This window comes from Gadus macrocephalus, chromosome 15 (assembly GCF_031168955.1).
Source record: "Gadus macrocephalus chromosome 15, ASM3116895v1".
NCBI lineage: Eukaryota > Metazoa > Chordata > Actinopteri > Gadiformes > Gadidae > Gadus > Gadus macrocephalus.
This window is the reverse complement of record NC_082396.1, coordinates 24,225,928-24,245,698: the sequence shown is the minus strand read 5'-3', so window position 1 is coordinate 24,245,698 and position 19,771 is coordinate 24,225,928. Positions and strand designations below refer to the sequence as shown.

The following is a 19,771-nucleotide window of genomic DNA, read 5'->3' as shown; positions in this document are numbered from 1 at the left end:
GTTCAAAAATAAAACAAAACAAATACATTTTTCTAACGCTGAGCAGTTGTGTCAAGAAGGAACCAACATGAATTCTCACTTAGATAGGCGGTGACAAAAGTCCTAGCATCTTTCGAAGACTAACCTCTCGTGAAAATAAAGGAATGAAAATAACAAACACTCCCTACTCTTCACCGCGTATCAGTTAGTTTGCGTGCCAAATCTAACGAGTGTCATTCCAAGTTGGTGTTATTGTTGGTTTCCGACACTGAATCGCATATGCGGCTGAGTTCTTCAACACTCTTCGCCTGTAACTTCTTCAATAGTTCCCTCATTTTGTCTGAGCGGTTTTCTTCCCCTACTCTCTCGTTGGAGCGGTCACGGTACATCTTTCGAGGCGCTTTACATTCTCTTATCCAGTGTCCAATTTGTACGCAGTTGTGGCATGGTCGAGGTTCTCTCTGCCTGTCGGACTGAATGAATCGTTCTCTATCCCTGTTGGACTGGGGGAATCTTTCTTGGTCCCTGGCTATTTCCTTCTTCTCGTCAGCCAGGAATCGAATCCTGACTTCTTCATCTCGATCCACCTTTTCTCAGACTTCCTTGATCTCTGCCATTGTGCAGCTACATGTTGTCCCAGCTGGGAAGCCTTGTCTTCACTCCCCTTCGGATCTCCGGCAGTACCTGCTGGAGATACATGGTCTTCAAAGGCAAGTCCTGTGACTGGTCGATGTTGTCCATATCATATTCAGTTTGGCCTGAGTGCAGCAAATAACATTCGAAGAAGCGCTTATTGAACTGGTCCAGACCCTCGTCTTCCTTCTACATACAACGAGTGATTGTTGTCCAGTTGACTTGTGCCCTGGAGTGTTTTTGGATCCACGCCTTTATGGCCTCCCATCCCTTTCCTGGTCTTATTCCGTCTTCTCCTATGGCATCTTTCACATCGTATCGAATCTGGGTGCGCTCAGTGCCGCTCAGGTGTTTGAACAATATAGCAAGGCCATCGTAGGGGTGGAGTTCGTACAGAAGCATCAGTTGTTTCAATTTCATCCATGGCTGTAGGCCTGCTCTCCTCGGGTGGTCGATTTCCGCACTCCATCTTTCGATGTCCTTCGGGCTGGAGGGTTCATAGAGGATTGTGCGTCCCTCCACGCTTTCTATCTTCTTCAAGGGCCTGAGGTTAACTATTTTGTCTTTCTCATCTGTGGTCTTCATGTGTGGTTGTATGTTGTCATCAAATCCTCCATTGAGTGACTCATTCTTAGTCACTGCTCCAGACCACTCCGCGGGGGGTTGTTGTACCCGGTGGTTCGGATGTTGAAATTGTTGTGGAAGGAAGGAATGTGGTGGGACAGGGGAGAATTGGGGAAATTGTTGTGGGGGAAATTGTTGTGGGATCTGGGTCGCATCATAATTAGCATAGTCAGGTGGGGCAGATGGATTTCCCTTCCGTGGCACGTGGGGAGTACTGCAGATGACTGGGTACTCGCCTATAAAGCTGTTGATGTCTGAAAGAACACTGTGTCTCGACTCTTGTAAACCACCAGATGGCGTCGATGGCTGCATCGGGAAGATGTATTCCCCATCTGGGCCACACAATGGCAGTTTGGGGTAAATGCGACCATAGGCTCCCAAGGTTCCTCCTCCTTTGCCTTGGTCACTCCCCTCAGAGGGCCCTGAGTCGAGGGGGTGGGCCGCTATCACTCCTTGTCTGACCAGCGTCGTGTGTAGGTCTGTCAACTTCCTCTGCTCTTTGTTCAGAGTCGCTTCATCCTTTAACAAACGAATTTCGTCGGCAAGCAGTTTGATTTGCTCTCTATTCTTTTTCAGAGCAGTTGTCTTTTCCAATTCATCTCTTTTTTTGTTGCTGACATGCTTAATAAAGTAGCGCTTACACTGAGACCATAGTGACAACCCGATTGGTTCATTTCGTCTAGTCTTCTTGATCCATGCTTTGAAAACCATCCAGATCGATTCCTTTGGCCAGCGTTTAGTTTGGGGATCAGTCGTTATCTCATATGTTATGCGAAGTTTTTCTTCGGTTCCTTGCAAATCATGTCTGTCGTTGAAGAATCTAGACAGTGTCTCGCTAATTGAATAAATATCAATATCTCTAACCTCCAATTCAAAAGAATCTTGTTCAATTGGTTCAGACGCATTAGGACTTTGATTGCTATCTTTTTCCTCCTTTTCTGCCTTTACATTTCAGCATTGTTTCTATCTTTTTTTTCCTATGCAAAGCTAAAACTAGCGACCAATCGCTGCTTAGAAAAAACAAATAAATGTCTCCCACGGAGCTCGGTATGCCAACACCAGATGATGGCTCACTTTTTTCCCTCTCAGATTAAAAAAAACAATATCTGTGATTCCACGGCGGGAATCAAAACAACATAGCACAAAAAAAACTAGCGATTCATGTAATCCTCACCAGTGAATTCAATACAAATACGGTTTCGTAAAACAAAACCCCTGAGCAAACCAAACGTTTTAAGTTATATTCAGGACACGTATCAACATTGACAAACTAGCAAAGATGAACAAATCACTTGAATGACATGCAATTCCTATTCTAGGACTCTAACCCAGATTCTAGGACTCTAACCCAGACCAAAGGCCTTATTCTACAAACTCAGGACTCTAACCCTTATACAAATACAAACTCAACTCAGGACTCTAACCCTTACACAAATACAAACTCAACTCAGGACTCTAACCCTTATACAAATACAAACAAACTCAGGACTCTAACCCTTATACAAATACAAACTCAAAAGAGTTAAACACAGTGTACACAATTCTTTCCCATTCATACAGCGTATATTCAGTGATTATTGAGCTCTTAAACACTAATACAGGTTCTCACTTCGTCAAGCTCTTAATGACACAACTTCATTACTCAGCACATGTAGTGCAGCCTAATGGTAAAACAAATACTAATAATAACAGTTATGTGTGTGTAGATTATTTTAAGATTACTTTCTTGTTCTTTTCTCTTGGTCGAGAGTGTGGAATGAGATTCAGTCACCGTTGATTCCCACGTGGTGCATGGAGATGCGCTGGTTCAGCCGCGTTGTGGATGCGGGTCCCTCAGCAGGGCAGGCGTTGATCAGACGTCTTCCCAGGCAGGGCGTGCGGTCTTCTCGATCACAGGGCAATCTTCTGAGGCAATCGTCTTCTCACTCCTCTCTCTTCAAGACGGTGTCACGGCACCAAATGTTAGATTTCAGCTTATTTCTAAACTGTTCGGACAGACTCTGCGTTGTGTATTTTCAGTCGTAGTAGTAATTCTTGAAGTCGAAATCACAGCAACTTGACAGGTTGGATCAGAGGGTTGAATAGATGGTTTATTCCAGGATGTAATACAGCGAGATACAGACTTAGGTTGAATAATCTATAGTGGACCCATTGAGGAGCCGTTTGATGACTTGTTCCTTGGCTGTCGAACCCTCTTCTCGTCGAACCAAAGGGTTGGGGCGAGTATTATACAAAAAGGGGATATATGAATAACACGAAAACAGACGCACTCTCAGCATTGATAAGGTATCTGGCCCTGGCTATGTCCCGGAGGACCAGGTCGGTTCAACCTTGTTGAGACATAACAATGGCAGAATGTTGGGGAACACCTTGTATCAGTATGAGAGGCCCTGGCCTGTTCCTAGACTAGAAATGTGAACAAAAGAGAGACACTAAAATACACCAATATTCTACACTTGAGAGAGGGATACTTGGGCTGTAATGCTCAATCTGAGACCTGATCCTTGGAGCTATCGAGCATCAGCAGTATCACGATAAAGGAGAAATTAGGAATTGGGAATGATTGGATGGTCGGAGCTGCCTTGTTGCAAAAGCCAATGTTGACTGTTGACCTATCTGACCTATCACAACCTTCCGACGTGGTAGGAAATCCCGTCCTGTTACACGCAGTCTTATAGCAGCGTGATGTGTCAATGTTGGATGACGGAGCCGGAGAATCACTCAAAGACTTGCTATGAGGGTACAATGATATCTATCAACACCATTCTGCAATGTATCATGATAATAATAATAATATGAATACAATTACTTAAAGGTCGCATGGCATGCTACTTTATGGATGTTTTTATATAGATGTTAGTGGCCCACTAATACAGTACTTGAAGACGTTCAAGAAATTCAGCCTTGGTGCAAAATTACAGCCACTACATGCCAGTCCCACAATGGGCTTTCCACAAAGATGCCGTTTTGTAGAGGCAGGTCAAGGTGGAGGGTGGGGGTGTTGCCCTGAGAAGCTTGCAGCCACGGTACCATGCGCTAGTGTTTACAGTGGATGTATCACTATGGCTCAGATTCATAATATCGTCCGGAGGCGCACACAGCTTTTGGCCGTGTTCTGTAAATAATCTAGAACATTCCGGGTGCTCTGGCGGGAGTCCTGGAGCTCTATATCTAAATAATATAATATAATATATAGATATCTGCATAATATAATATATATTATCAATGCCAAAAGCTGTGTGCACCACCGGATGATATTATGAATCTCCAACGACTGTTTCGGGTTCTCCGATGTCTCTGGTTCTACCACTTCCATCAATCTGAAGTACAGACTGAGCTGCGCCATGAGAAAGGGATTGTGTTTACAGTGGATGTATCACTATGGCTCAGATTCATAATATCGTCCGGAGGCGCACACAGCTTTTGGCCGTGTTCTGTAAATAATCGAGAACATTCCGGGTGCTCTGGCGGGAGTCCTGGAGCTCTATATCTAAATAATATAATATAATATATAGATATCTACATAATATAATATATATTATCAATGCCAAAAGCTGTGTGCGCCACCGGATGATATTATGAATCTCCAACGACTGTTTCGGGTTCTCCGACGTCTCTGGTTCTACCACTTCCATCAATCTGAAGTACAGACTGAGCGGCGCCATGAGAAAGGGATTGTTGCTGTTTGCGGACTCACGGTACTTCAACGAGACTCGTAGTGGGAGTTATCTCGCAGCGGGGCTCAGGCGGGAGACAATCCCGGGCAACAATCCCTTTGTCCTCCGTGTCGCGGTTCAATCTGGGCTTCAGGGAGTCAAAGCCAAAGTTCCTTTCACCCAATTCCTTCTCATCCATGGCCGAGATATCCCCCACTACGAATCTCGTTGTGGAAGTACCAGAGACGTCAGAGAACCCAACGCAGTCTAGTCTATTCACCAAATGGGAGCTTTATGCAAACCTTACCTTATGCGCCAACACAAACAACCGGTTATCAAAATATGAGTAACCTGGCCCCTTATGACGACATATTCGGCGAAATTCGAAATCGGAGAATCTGAGCTTTCATTTTTCAAAGGCAGAGCAGGATACCTAGCGGTTGTTTTAAACTTAATGTAATTTCTAGCCACTGGGGGACCATAGGCAGGCTAGGGGATCTCACATGCCGCTTTCACACCAAAAAGAACCGAGAGCCAGTTCCGGGCTGGTGCTAGGGCCAGTTCCAAACTGGTTCCAGCCTTACCCCAGTTAAGAACCGGTTGGTTTCACACCGGCGAGAGCCAGCCACGGAGCCGGCGAGAGCAACGTCATGACGTCACTGCAAACGTTTGCTTACGTCTCCGCTTTACCAGCAACCCTCGCAGTTTCAAACAACAAGAACAATGGTGGAACTTTTTCTGGACCTCGGCAGAAGACCAAAATCCAAGGAGACAGGTTGTCTCCTCCACGGTCCACTGTGATTTTGTCTTAGCGTCCATCGTTCACTTCGGTGATTTAAAAATGCCGCCCTTCGTTGGTCTTCCTGGGATAACCCCGCCCCCTGCCCCCTGCGTAAAAGCGGTTCTCGTTCTAGCCCAGCTCTAAAGTGGGGCCAGAGTTGAACCGTTTTTTAGGGGCCGGAGCCGGTTCTTTGGTGCTGTGAAACCAAAGCCCTGGCCCTAGCTCCGAACTGGCCCGGAACCGGCCCCGATTTTGCGGCGGTGTGAAAGGGGCAATATTAATGTTAGAAAACCTCATAAAGTGAAATCTTCATGCCATGGGACCTTTAAAAGGACCCGCAAAGGTTCTTATGGTGGATTACGTCTGCTGTCAATACATTGGTACCCAAACCCAGAGGTCTGCGCTCACCATAGCTGGCCCGGAGGTGCGGGGTCTGCAGGCGGCTGTCCTTGCGAAGGCTGCCGATGATGATGGTGACACAGGAGAGGAAGAGGACCAGCCCGATGACGATGCCTGCCACCACCAGGGGGGACACCAGGAGGGAGGCGTCCTCTGGCTCGAACCAGCAATTTTCGAGCTCCCCATTGCTGTGGTTGAGGCTCACTGCAGGGAGGGATGCGGGGGGCGAGAGAGCAAGAAAGAGAAAAGGAATGTGGGACGATCAAAATGTACACTGTAGTTTAGTGAATGGGGTGTCATTTTGATGTTACAATGCCAAATATGCCCGTCTTATGCACGCCTTTTACCCGGCATGGTCAGAGCATTTACACTGACCGAGGTATATTACCGACTGGAGCTAGTACCCCAATTTACCCTCCCAGACCCTACATACATTGGCGGTTTCATTTTGATGTAAATGCGATTATACGGCTTCGCGGTTCCAGGGGCGGGACTTGGGTAGAGGTGTTGCTGCGTTGTTTCTACAACAGAGACAAAAAAAACCAACAACATCTTGCCAACAACAACATCTTGCCTAACAAAACATAAAAACATTTGTAGTATGCAGATTAGTCTAAAGAGGTCTGCTCTAAAGAGGGACTGGAAACGGGGATTACGCACTTCGCTTCCAGCCACCTGGCAAACGTCCGGTCCCTGGCAAACAAGATGGATGAGCTGCTGTTTCTCAACCATAAGAACTCAGACTTTTACAGATCCGCCGCCCTGTGTTTCAGTGAAACATGGCTCAGTGAACGCATACCGGAAAGCGCACTTCAGCTGCCCAGTTTCCAACTCATCCGAGCGGACCGCAACACAGAGCTTTCGGGGAAAACGAAAGGCGGAGGAATCTGCTTCTACTTAAACCAAGGTTGGTGTACAGATGTTACAGTGCTGAAAAAGACGTGCAGCCCTCACTTAGAGACCCTCTTCTTTAACTGCAAGCCCTTTTATTCTCTGCGGGAGTTCTCCTCGTTTGCTATGGTCAGTGTTTACATACCAGCGTCAGCCTGCGTAGCAGACGTGCTGCAACAGCTGGCCAACCAGATAACAGACACAGAGAAAAAACACCCAGACTCATTTTAACAGCGCCAAACTCGACCAGGAACTCCTTAAATACAGCCAGCAAATCAAGATTCCCACCAGAGACAAAAATACACTTGACCACTGCTACACTGTTTTAAAGGATGCATACCGTGCCGTTTCCCGACCACTGTCTGCTTCATCTTCATCATATATGCGTTGCCATGGCGGCGCGCATAGTCGCAGCGGCTCAGTGCTCCCAAAAACAATGCAGTGAAATCAGTCAAATTAAACCAAATCAATTGTCAAATATTGTCTACAACAGAGAGGATTTATTTCACTTCGGTAGAACATCCCAAATTCCGATAACGAGTGCCTTTCAACACTCGCATGGGATTCCTCCGGGAATTGCAAGAACACCGGCGTCTCCATGGATAGATACACCGAGCGGCATACCCCGAAGACGGAGGAGGGAACGTAAACAGAAGCGAGGTTGCAGGTCTGGCGACTTGGCTAGGCTCAAAAGGGCTCCAAACAGACCACCACTGCCTAGTCTTTACGTCGCAAATGTCAGGTCTCTAGGAAATAAGATGGACGAGCTTCATCTAGATATATCGACGCGGTCAATCATACGAGACAGCTCCATCGTCGTTATCACGGAAAGCTGGCTACACTCGGGGATCTCAGATGCAGCAGTGGAGCTGGCAGGTCGCTCACTTCATCGCAGCGATAGAACAGAGGCTTCTGGTAAGAGCCGTGGAGGAGGACTATGTACATATGTAAATAAGGACTGGTGTACAAACTCCACTGTCATTGATCAGCATTGTTCACCGGATCTAGAGATGCTAGCAGTCAAATGCAGACCATTTTATTTACCACGCGAATTCTCCGTTACCGTGGTAACCGCTGTATACATCCCACCAGATGCCAACGTTAATGCAGCACTTGGCTATCTACTAGCAGCTATAAACAAACAGCAGACCACTTATCCAGAGGGCGTTTTTATCGTGGCTGGTGACTTTAACCATGTCAACCTCAAGACGGTGCTGCCTTGCTTTGATCAACACGTAAAGTGCGCAACTCGAGGAAAAAATATTCTGGACTGTGTGTATTCAAATATTAAAAAGGGATACAGGGCCTCACCCCTCGCACACCTGGGCCAGTCTGATCACCTGTCACTATCCCTGATTCCCGCATATCGCCCCATCATTAAAAAACAAGAAGCTACCATTAAAACGTTTAGGAAGTGGCCTGAAGATGCATCTCTACAGCTCCAGGACTGCTTTGAAAGAACAATCTGGACCTTGTTTTTTAATCAGGATGTAAATGAGTATGCCTTCGCTGTCCTCTGTTACATCAGGACCTGCATTGAAAATATCACCACCATCACCCGCAGCAGGATTCCCCCTAACAGGAAACCCTGGATGACTGGGGAGGTACAGGCCCTTCTGAGGGAGCGCAACGCAGCTTTCAAATCAGGTGACAGAGCACAGTACAGCATAGCCAGGCACAACCTGAAAAAAAGCATCAAGCAGGCCAAAGCCATGTACAGGGAGAAGATTGAGGGCCACTTCACCAACAGAGACCCAACACAAGTGTGGCAAGGCATACAACAGATCACGAACCCACCGACAAACATCAATGCCTCCTTAGCAGAGGAGCTCAACCACTTCTATGCCCGCTTCGAGACACCTGGGCTAGATAATGGAGCTGCTCCCCCACCTGCTGGCACAGACCACACAGCCATGGTAACAGCAGAGGAGGTAAGACTCATCCTCAGGTCTGTGAACACAAGGAAGGCAGAGGGACCAGATGGCATTCCAGGAAGAGTGCTCAAAGAATGCGCACACCAGCTTGCAGATGTCTTTACGGACATTTTTAATATGTCTTTAGCCAAAGCGGTCGTACCAACCTGTTTTAAAACAGCCACTATTATACCTGTGCCCAAGCAAAGTAACATCAGCACCTTAAATGACTATAGACCTGTGGCGCTCACTCCCATCATCGCCAAGTGCTTTGAGAGGCTGGTGGCGAAGTGCGTTAAGGCTTTCCTCCCTCGCTCCCTGGACCAGCATCAGTATGCTTACAGGGAAAACAGGTCCACTGAGGACGCTATCGTCACAGCCCTCCATTCAACGCTGACACACCTGGACAAGAAGGAGACATATGTAAGACTAGTCTTTATAGATTACAGCTCGGCTTTTAATACCATCGTCCCCAACCGGCTGATCACCAAACTTCTTGATCTGGGCCTCAGCTACAGCCTGTGTATGTGGATTAAGGATTTCCTAACAGATCGCCCGCAGACAGTGAGACTGGGTCCTCACCAATCCTCGAGCCTGTCCCTCAACACTGGAGCTCCACAAGGCTGTGTATTGAGTCCCCTGCTGTACTCCGTATACACATATGACTGCACCAACACCCATCCTTCAAATACTGTGATCAAATTTGCAGATGACACCACTGTGGTAGGACAAATCACCCATGAAAATGAAAGTGCCTACAGAGACGAAGTTGACAGACTGACAGAATGGTGTCAAAAAAACAACCTGACCCTGAATGTCAGAAAGACAAAATAAATCATAGTCGACTTCAGGCGGCAAAAGGCGAACCTCCAACCCCTCATCATCAATGGTGAGGAAGTAGAGAGGACCTCCTGCTTTAAGTTCCTGGGGGTTATGCTCTCAGAGGACCTGAAATGGGTGATGAACACAACTGCCACAGTAAGGAAAGCACAACAGCGGCTCTACTTCCTGAGAATATTGAGGAAAAACAACCTGTCTCCCGAGCTGCTTAAGACTTTTTACCACTGCTGCATTGAAAGTGTGATCACTTACTGTATCACTGCATGGTACGTCAACTGCACAGAAAAGGACAGGAAATCCCTCAGTCGGGTCATAAGGTCTGCTGAGAGAATAGTTGGACTTCCACTGCCTCCCCTGGATGACATCTTTAGGACGCGCTGCCTCCGCCGAGCATGTAGCATTTTAAAGGATGAGACTCACCCCGCAAACCATCTCTTCACCCTGCTACCCTCTGGCAGGCGCTACCGGGCCACTACAGCCCGCACCTCCAGACTGCAGAACAGTTTCATCCCCTGCACTCCTACCCTCCACCCAGCACAACTGCACTTTTGTTAGTGGTTGCACAAACTAATTTCGTTGTGTATCCAATCCACAATGACAAATAAAGTCTATTCTATTCTATTCTATCTCATTACAACTTACAGCCAAAAATTAAAAACATCTAAACCCGTGGCAAAGACTGTAAAGAAATGGACAAGGGAATCAAAGCTGGAGTTGCAGGCTTGTTTTGACTGCACCAACTGGAGCGTTTTTGAAGCTGCAGCTACAGACCTCAACGAGCTCACTGACACTGTAACATCTTACATCAGTTTTTGCGAGGACATCTGTGTGCAATCCAAGACCCTCTGCACATACAACAACAGCAAACCTTGGTTTACTGCTAATCTTAGGAGGCTGCTTCGAGCCAAAGAGTAGGCCTACAGTAGTGGGGACCGGGACCTATATAAGCAGGCCAGGAACAATCTGACCAAGGAGATCAAGGTAGCCAACGACCCTGCATCAGTTTGGAAAGGCCTGCAACAGATCACAAACTACAAGAGGGCACCCCCCCACCCTGCAGGAAATCTCAGATTGGCTGAGGACCTGAACAACTTTTACTGCAGGTTCGAAAAGCACCCACCATCACACCCCTCACGCGCAAAAGGTTTTCCCTCAACACCCAACCCCATCCCCCCACCTGCGCTAACCATCCACTAGAAGGATGTGTGCCGGCTGTTTCAGAAGCTGGAAATCAAGAAGGCTCCAGGACCTGATGGTGTGTCCCCCTCCTGCCTGCGAGTCTGTGCTGAACAGTTGGCGCCAATCTTCACGCAGATCTTTAACAGCTCTCTGGAGCGGTGTGTAGTGCCCTCCTGCTTCAAACGCTTCACCATCATCCCAATCCCCAAAAAACCCTTCATCACAGGACTAAATGACTACAGGCCAGTCGCCCTGTCTGTGGTAATGAAAGCCTTCGAAAGACTGGTGTTGAGCCACCTGAAGGACATAACAGGACCCCTGCTGGACCCCCTGCAGTTTGCCTATAGGGCAAACAGGTCGGCGGATGATGCTGTCAATATGGGACTACAATACATCCTGCACCACCTCGATTACCCTAGGACGTATATGCCAGGATCCTGTTTGTCGACTTCAGCTCGGCATTTAATACAATCGTCCCTGAACTCTTACATCAGAAGCTCACCCAGTTTGCAGTTCCTGTCACCACCTGTCAGTGGATCATCAGCCTCCTGATTGACAGGCAGCAGCATGCCAGACTGGGGAGCACCACATCCAAAACCTGGTCCATCAGCACTGGCGCGCCACAGGGGTGTGTCCTCTCCCCGCTGCTCTTCTCCATCTACACCAATGACTGCACCTCAAAGAACCCGTCCGTAAAACTCATCAAGTTTGCAGATGACACCACCGTCATTGGTTTGATCCAGGATGGTGATGAGTCTGCTTACAGACAGGAGGTGGACCAGCTGGTCCAATGGTGCAGTCAGCACCACCTGGTGTTAAACCACAACAAGACTGTGGAGATGACAGTGGATTTTAGGAGAAGCCACCCCCCCACTCCTCCCCCTCACCATCCAGAACGACACAGTGTCCACTGTGGAGTCCTTCAGGTAACTGGGAACGACCATTTCACAGGACCTAAAATGGAATCCCCACATTGACCACATTGAATGGTATCCCCACATTGACACATTGTCTGGGAAAAAAAAGGCCCAGCAGAGGTTATACTTTCTGCGACAATTAAGGAAGTTTAATCTGCCAAAAGAGCTGCTGACCACCTTCTACTCCGCCATCATTCAGTCTGTCATCTGCACCTCCATCACTGTCTGGTTTAGGTCAGCCACCAAATGGGACAGGGCCAGACTACAACGGACAATTAGGACTGCAGAAAGGATCATTGGAGCTGACCTCCCCTCCATCCAGGACCTGTACCAGTCCAGGGTCAGGAAAAGGGCAGTAAAAATCTCAGCAGACCCCTCACATCCTGGTCATACTTTATTCAACCTCCTCCCCTCTGGTAGGCGATACAGGGCACTGCCTGCCAAAACCAGGCGACACAAAGACAGCTTCTTTCCCAAAGCAGTCACTCTGTTGAACTCTCAGAACTCCCTCATCCTGGCGCTGAATAAGGTCCATTAACAATTGTGATGTACCTCATGTGCTGTATATCTCTCAAACTTACAATTCAAATATTGTTAACACTACCTCTGCACTGATCTGCCTTGCACTGTATTTATTGGGGGTCAAGCAGCGAAGCTGCGAGACAACCTATTGTTTTCGTACGTTTTCTTATTGGGGGTCAAGCAGCTTTGCTGCTTGACCCCCAACCTATTAGGTTGTCTCGCAACCTATTCGCTGCGAGACAACCTATTTTCGTACGTTTTCTTATTATTATTTACCTGCCATTGGAGTCAATGGCAGCCCATAGAACGCCTTGGTGAAAAGTTGTGAAATTTGGCACAAAGGTTCAAGACAGGCCCATTAGCCTATAAAGCAAATTTGAGGTCGCTAGCTAATCAGCCCTAGCGCCACCAACAGGTCAAAGTTGGACATGCATTCATGTTTATAACTTTTGACCCATTCGTCCAATATTCACAAACAAGGGATCATTGGAAGCCTTGGTCCAATGATGGATTTTCCTCCATGATGGATTTTCCTCCATCTTGGTTTATGTCAAAAACCTTCAAAATACATCTCCTATCACAAATGTTCTCCAATCATCTCGAAACTTGGCACACATGATATTCAGGCCAAGTTTGACAAAAAACATCAATTAGATTTTTCAAATTCAAAACCGTTTGCTCAAATTTGACAGCCAAGTCGCCAAACAGGAAGTAAGCAGATATCTCAGCAGCCCTTTGACATATCATAACCAACCTTGGTACATAGACCCATGAAATCATCATGGGAACACTCAATGAATTTGGTGAACATTGACGTCTAGGGGGCGCTATAATTAATGAAGACGTGTTGTAACTCCTCTCTCTTCACATGAGTACATTTAAAACTTATTTTCAATGTCTGATGATACTGTCAGACCTCCCCATATAGCTTATAAATTATTTCTCATGGCAACATCAGAAATTGGCCGCCATGTTGAAAGTTGTCAAAATCAGTTGTACATTTCCACAGGCCACAAATGATGTCCAATCTTCATGAAACTTGGCGTATATGATCTTCAGACCAAGCTGAACAAATGTGTCAAACAGCTTTATCAAATTCAAAACCGTTAGGCCGTGACAGCCAATCAAACTTGACGGCAAAGCAAACCAAACAGGAAGTAAGCCTGCTCTCAGCACTTTAACATACCATAGCCAAACTTGGTACATAGACTCATGACATCATTCTGGGGACATCCAAACTATTTGGTGACCTTTGACCTGAGGGGCACGTCAAACAGGAAGTGGGCTCATATCTCTGCAAGGCCTTCATGCATCCAAACCAAACTTGGCTCATAGTCTTATGACCCTATCCTGATGATGCCCAAATAATTTGGTGTGATTTGACTTTTAGGGGTGTGTTGCTAGCAGAAAGTCTATTCCAGCCCTTAGAAAGCAACTTCAATGTATTTTCATTGTGATACCCATTTACCAATAACTTTCATTGTCAGTAAAATCGAATCATATGTATTTTTTCATGGTCATATCATATATGACCTGCTCAGACTCCTTAACAACAGACAGGGGCGATTCTAGGGTCAGAGCTTAAGGGGTGCTGAGCACTCAATGAGCCCCACTGCCACACCACCCACCCTTTTTTCACACAAAAACAAAAAATATGTCTATTGAAAAACAACTTCATAATTTTAACATTGGTTCAACTAACTCAAAAGATTTTTTTCTTTTTTTGGAGCCCTTTCCAGAACACCATCTTTATTGTGACAGTTCACACAGCCCCCTGTAACAAACATAAAACCCTCTTCACTCAGCTGGTTTTACTGACCGTTAACTCCATGTGCCTCCTTTTGTATCAACAGTCATTAGATTAGATTAGATTCAAATTTATTGTCATTGAACAAAGGTACTTGGACAACAAAATCTTCAGCAAATTATTTACAAATGGCCATCTCTAATCTCCTTGGTTGCACACCTGTCTGAACTTTCATAAAACATGCTTCACATAAAGAGCAAAAAAAAGAAGGTAAATCCAAAAAGTTACAAAAATTTACTTTACCCAGGTCTTGAAAATACTTAGAAATTAAAGATATAGAAAAAGAAAGAGAGGGAAATCTTTGATTGTACTTCCCCTGAATCCCCATTTGGCTCTTCGATGTATGCAGGTGATACACTCTACTTTGGGAGAGTTAATCTATGTCGCCGAACTTTGAGGGTGGCAAACCTGTCAATGACCCTTTGGTGTTCAATTCCTTCAAGCAACTCCTACTCAATGGACATCACAGCTAGGTGCTGGAGTCTGCTTTGGCCTGTGGTCCTCCTGAGCCATGTATGGAGCCGACGCAAGGCACTAAAAGACCGCTCACATGTACAGCTGCTAACTGGTATGGTCAAGGCAACCTGCATAACAGCTTTCAGTGAAGGGAACATTTCTGAATCTAGGAGTTTGAACACTGCTAGCATGTCCTGAACTGTACCTGCCTCAATCTTGCGCTTCAGATAGTTTTTTGCAATTATCACTTCCTCTGACTTAAGTTCAATATGGTAATGAAGAGCCAGTGCTGTCAGATGAGGCTCAGACAAGAAGTGGCCTGAGGTTGGACTGCATGCCTGAATTCCATTGAGCACCTCCTCATTCACACCAGAAAAACGCCTCTCAAGTTCAGAGATCATTCGGTCCAGACAAGGAAACAAAAGTTTCCTCTTGAGATCCTCAGACTCTGAGGAGCCACAGGTTTCACTGCCTGCCCCACAAGTTGACTCAACAACATATTCCTCCATTCTCTTTGTCTTCCGCCTCTGTCCTGAGGATGATTCTAAGACTGCTATCTGGTTTGCCTCACACATAGCTTTCGTTCTGGAGTAAAGATCTGCAGCAGTGGTATCACTGCGTTTCTGCTTCATGGTGTCAGTCACTGCATTTTTGTATGTCACTGCTTGGGCAATGTCAATTGTCTCCTTCTGTAGGTATCTGTGTAATCCTGCTGTTACAGACAGGAGAGTGTGGAAAACCATCAGCAAATACACTGAGGAGAATTTACTGAGTTTTGCCCTCAATCCAACTGCTGTAGGTGTCTTGATTGTGGAGAGGCACTCAATGATAGCAGGCAAATTATCAATCACTGCAGTCACAGAATGAAGCTGGCATGCCCAGCGTGTAGTTGACAACTGCACAAGTTCTTTTGGCTGCAACCCTAACTTCTTTTGAGTGTCTACAAACTTATGGTGGTTTACAAGGGAGACACTAAAGAAAGAATAGAGACTCGCCAGCATGTTGAAGAACTCTGTGGCTTCAGAGACAGCTTTGCATGGCATAAAACAAGATTTAGCTCATGTGCATAGCAATGCACATAAATTGCCTCAGGGTGCTTTTTTTTTAAATGGGCTTGTACACCCCCAACATCCCCACTCATGACAGCTGCCCCATCGTAGGTCTGTGCCACACATTTCAACTGATCAATGCCCTTCTTTACCAACTGATTTTCAATTGCAGCTGTTATCGAAGTAGCATCAAACTGTGACACCTCTGTAAGGGCTAGGAACCTTTCTTTGACAGCACCCTCAACAGATACGTACCTAACACAGAGTGCCAACTGTTCTCTCTTTCCATCCCTGGCCTCATCGGCCATAATGGCATACATATTTGCTCCCTTTATCTCACTGATGATATTTTCTGTTATTTCTTGTGAACAGCACTCTATCATCTCATTTTGGCTATCAGATGAGAGGTATGTGGTGTTTGAAGGGGCTGTGTATCTCTGCAAGAAGGGATCAAATTTGGTCAAAAGTGCCATGCACTCTAGGAAATTGCCTTTGTTGTGACTCTCATCAGTTTCATCGTGACCTCTGAATGCTATGCCTTGCTTCCCCAAGAAGCAGGTTACTGCCAAAATACGCTCTAGGTACTGCCTTCTTTCACTGATTTCAGTGGCACTTGCTGCCTCTATCTGCTCTACAAGATTACCTTTTGACAGGCTTGCTTTGTAGCTGTTCCCACAAACCATACTGTCCTTATGCGACTGTGTTGTTTCATGTTTTTGAAGTTTGCCAAGTGCCTTTTGCCAGTTATTCACTCCATCTTTAACAAGTGCATCCTTTCTGACATTTTTTCCAAATACTCTACAAGGAAAGCAGAAAGCAGCATTTTGTCTAGCTGAGTATTCCAGCCATCTGAAACTATTGAACCACTGTTCTTGAAAGGCTCTTTTTTGTGTGCCAAACTGAGTATGAGGGTATTGAGGCAGCTTTAACTGTTTAGGACCAGTGTCCTTATCCCCTAAGTCACAGCTCTCACAGCTCTCTTCTGTCCCTGCTGCTTTGGCTTGGTGGTCTCTATGTTGCACTCCCTCAGTCTCTTCATTTCTTTCACTAGTCGATTCCCTCTCATCCCTTATGGACTCTCCCGGTTCTTCTCCTCCTCCTTTAATATGAAAAAATGTGGTGTAAAATAATGTTACAAAAAGTAAATGTAATTAGGCTACTTAATGCCAATAAGTTAGTATAGGAGTATGAGTAGTTACTGTTTTGCTCGCCACTATTCACTATGTCAATTTATTGTTGGTGTTTTCTCACCTGGTTCTTCTTGCATGCTCTCCCTTTCCCTTTCTCCTTCTCCATCTCCATCTTTCTCTCTTTCCCTTGACACTGACAATCATACACGAATATATTGTAGGCAGGAGAGTTGAGGTCAGTTTGTCATGTCACAAAAATGTTATAGAGACCATTTACAGATTCTAAGAATATGATCAAAAGGCACACAGAGGCGTGTCATTTTAAATATCTTTATTATTATAATTATTATTATTATTGGGCTTAGAAACACATTAATGTTTTAATCACAAATTCCTTTCACAAGAGAAGCTGTATTCTCCGTTGCGGGTTAGAAAAAAAAAGAAAAGCAGGGGACCTTTGCCTATAAGTAATTTGATACAACATAGATATAGCTGGTTTAAATTATGTTACTTTAGCTTAACACTTTTCAGGGAAAAAAAAGAAAAAGAAGATCCCTAGTCTCTCACCTGAATCTGTCTTTTTTCTTTTAAAGAACTGTCGTATGTCCATTGCTCACTGGCAGCAGGCAACACACACACACACACACACACACACACACACACACACACACACACACACACACACACACACAGTAACGCTAGGAGTTAGTATATACTACTATGCCTGCATGAAGGTGGTGTGATTATTATTGTTGCAAAGCCTGGTTCAGGTTAAATCCTCTGTAAAACATGAATGAATACAGCAAAAGAAAAACATTTAACTTTCTTTTATTGTCTAGTTTGATAGTCAGACACAACTGAAAAATAACTGATATAAATCTATGAATAACTAACAATTTATTAAAAAAGCCACAGTGAGTGTTTTCACACATACTGGTGGTATACAGTGCTATGTTGTTTCGTTTTTCAGCTGTACACACGTATGTTTTCACTAGGGTCCAAACGCCGCACCACCGGCAGAGCTTCATGTTTCCATGACGACGCACACACACCAGAAAAGACGCACCTGACGTCATGTTGACATGACTCCCGATTGTTAAAATGAGTCTCAAACTAAAGGTGCGGCCACACCAGACGCGTATCTCGCGTACTTCGCGTATGAAATCGCCATTTTTTCCATAGGGAACCATTGGTTTACGCGCGTATTACGCGTAATACGCGTAATACGCGTATAAGCAACATTTTACGCGCATATTGCGCGTATGAGGCGCGTATATTTACGCGCTATGCGCGCGTAAAGCGCGTATATCGCGTACATTTCAAGAGTTCAAAAAATTGAACTTTTTACGCTCATACGCATGACGATTAGCCGTGTTGCCCAATCAGCGTTGATCTTGACCCGACGTCACTGGCAGAGAGTAGTGAGCTTGGACAGAAGCATACGGCCGACATCTTTCTTTATTCTGTGTGGAAATAGTAACATAGTTACGCCATTAAATGCTTTTATGGAAACATTTCTAGCGAGAAATGTGCATTTTACTTTCATAATGTTCGCTCGGTGAATGTGAAGGATGGTTGGTTTGATAGTTATGACGAAGAGGGAACGCTCCGTTCACTTGCATGGACAGAGTCTCTGGTTACTAAGCAACCTCAACGCCTTGGCGGACTATTTCTCTGCTGATCAACACTACAGACACTACACGAACAGAAATGGAGGTGGATCAAAATATCATCGTCGCCGTGTGCGGCCGTCCTGTCCTGTATGACACCACGATGGTGTCGTACAGGGACAGGAACAAAACAGAGAGGGCGTGGGTCGACGTGGCAGAGGATATTGGCGTTCCTGGTAAGATCAGTGAATAATGTGTGTGTGTATTTTGCTTGGCTTCAGCTATCGGTTGTGTTCTACTATGAAAAAAGTTAGCGCCGGTTAGCGGTAGCACCAGTTAGCAGTAATATTAAGTGATACTACTACAACAGACTGTCCCGCTGGTCAGGTTACACAACTTAATATGTATATATGTTCTTGTCAGTGGACGTATGTCGCAGGAGGTGGAAGTCACTCAGGGACAGGTACATGAGACACAAAAAGAATGAAAAGGAGGGAAAAAAGAGCGGGTCAGCGGCAGGGAGAGTGGACACGTGGAAATTTGCTAGGGTCCTGTCCTTCCTCGACCCCTTTGTCACCCCGAGGGAGACCAGCAGCAATTTACCTCTGGTGGCAGAGGAGGTTGAGGGGGACGTAGGCGCGTATAGCGCGTATTGCGCGTATGCGACCATTTTTGACACAAAATGGTCAAGCAACATTTTACGCGCGTATCTCGCGTAAAAATTACGCGAGATACGCGTCTGGTGTGGCCGCACCTTAACGATAAACTTTAACAACAGAGACACACGTACGCACTACACAGGTACTTGTGGCGCTGCTGTTTATCTACACTACAAGTGGCATCTTGAGCCGTTTTTGTGATACAATTTTACTTCCGCATCTCAAACGCTCATTTTCGAGCGTGACGTAGGAATTGGTAGACGGACGTTCTAATCATCATAGACTACATAGGCAACATAACAACAATGGATAACAGTTTCGGACCACTTCCGTACAATTTTGAGCCAGCTAGCCGTGAGGGAGAACAGCAACCAATTAATAGGGGGAGGCACCATGGCAATAGGAGGGAGATAGAGTTGTGGTGTCAGGAGAATTATGGTGAACCAGGAGCGGCTGAACATCAACACGGCCACGGAGGAAGAGCTCATGACCCTGCCCGGGGTCAACCGCCCCGTGGCGCGGAGCATCGTGGAGTACTGGGACTGCATCGGGGGCTTCAAGAAGGTGGAGGACCTAGCGCTGGTGAGTGGGATAGGCGCCACCAAACTGGAGATTATTAAAGTGGAGATCTGCGTGTCGCGTAGGACCAGTTCGTCGCAGCACTCCCCGTCCTCCCTGCGGAGAGACCCGGAGCATATGTCCTCCTGCAGCGGCATGAACATCAAC

General features: G+C 45.9%; 1 protein-coding gene across 9 annotated transcripts in view; it reads right to left on the bottom strand.

Annotated features, from left to right (window-relative positions):
• bean1 (brain expressed, associated with NEDD4, 1) overlaps positions 1–19,771 on the bottom strand; it is a 92,999-nt gene that overhangs the window by 11,807 nt on the left and 61,421 nt on the right. For all 9 annotated transcript variants that reach the window (XM_060073708.1, XM_060073705.1, XM_060073706.1 and 6 more), the window contains one exon: positions 6,082–6,276. In XM_060073708.1, the coding sequence (XP_059929691.1) occupies positions 6,082–6,276 (195 nt within the window). The remainder of the gene's footprint in view (positions 1–6,081; positions 6,277–19,771) is intronic.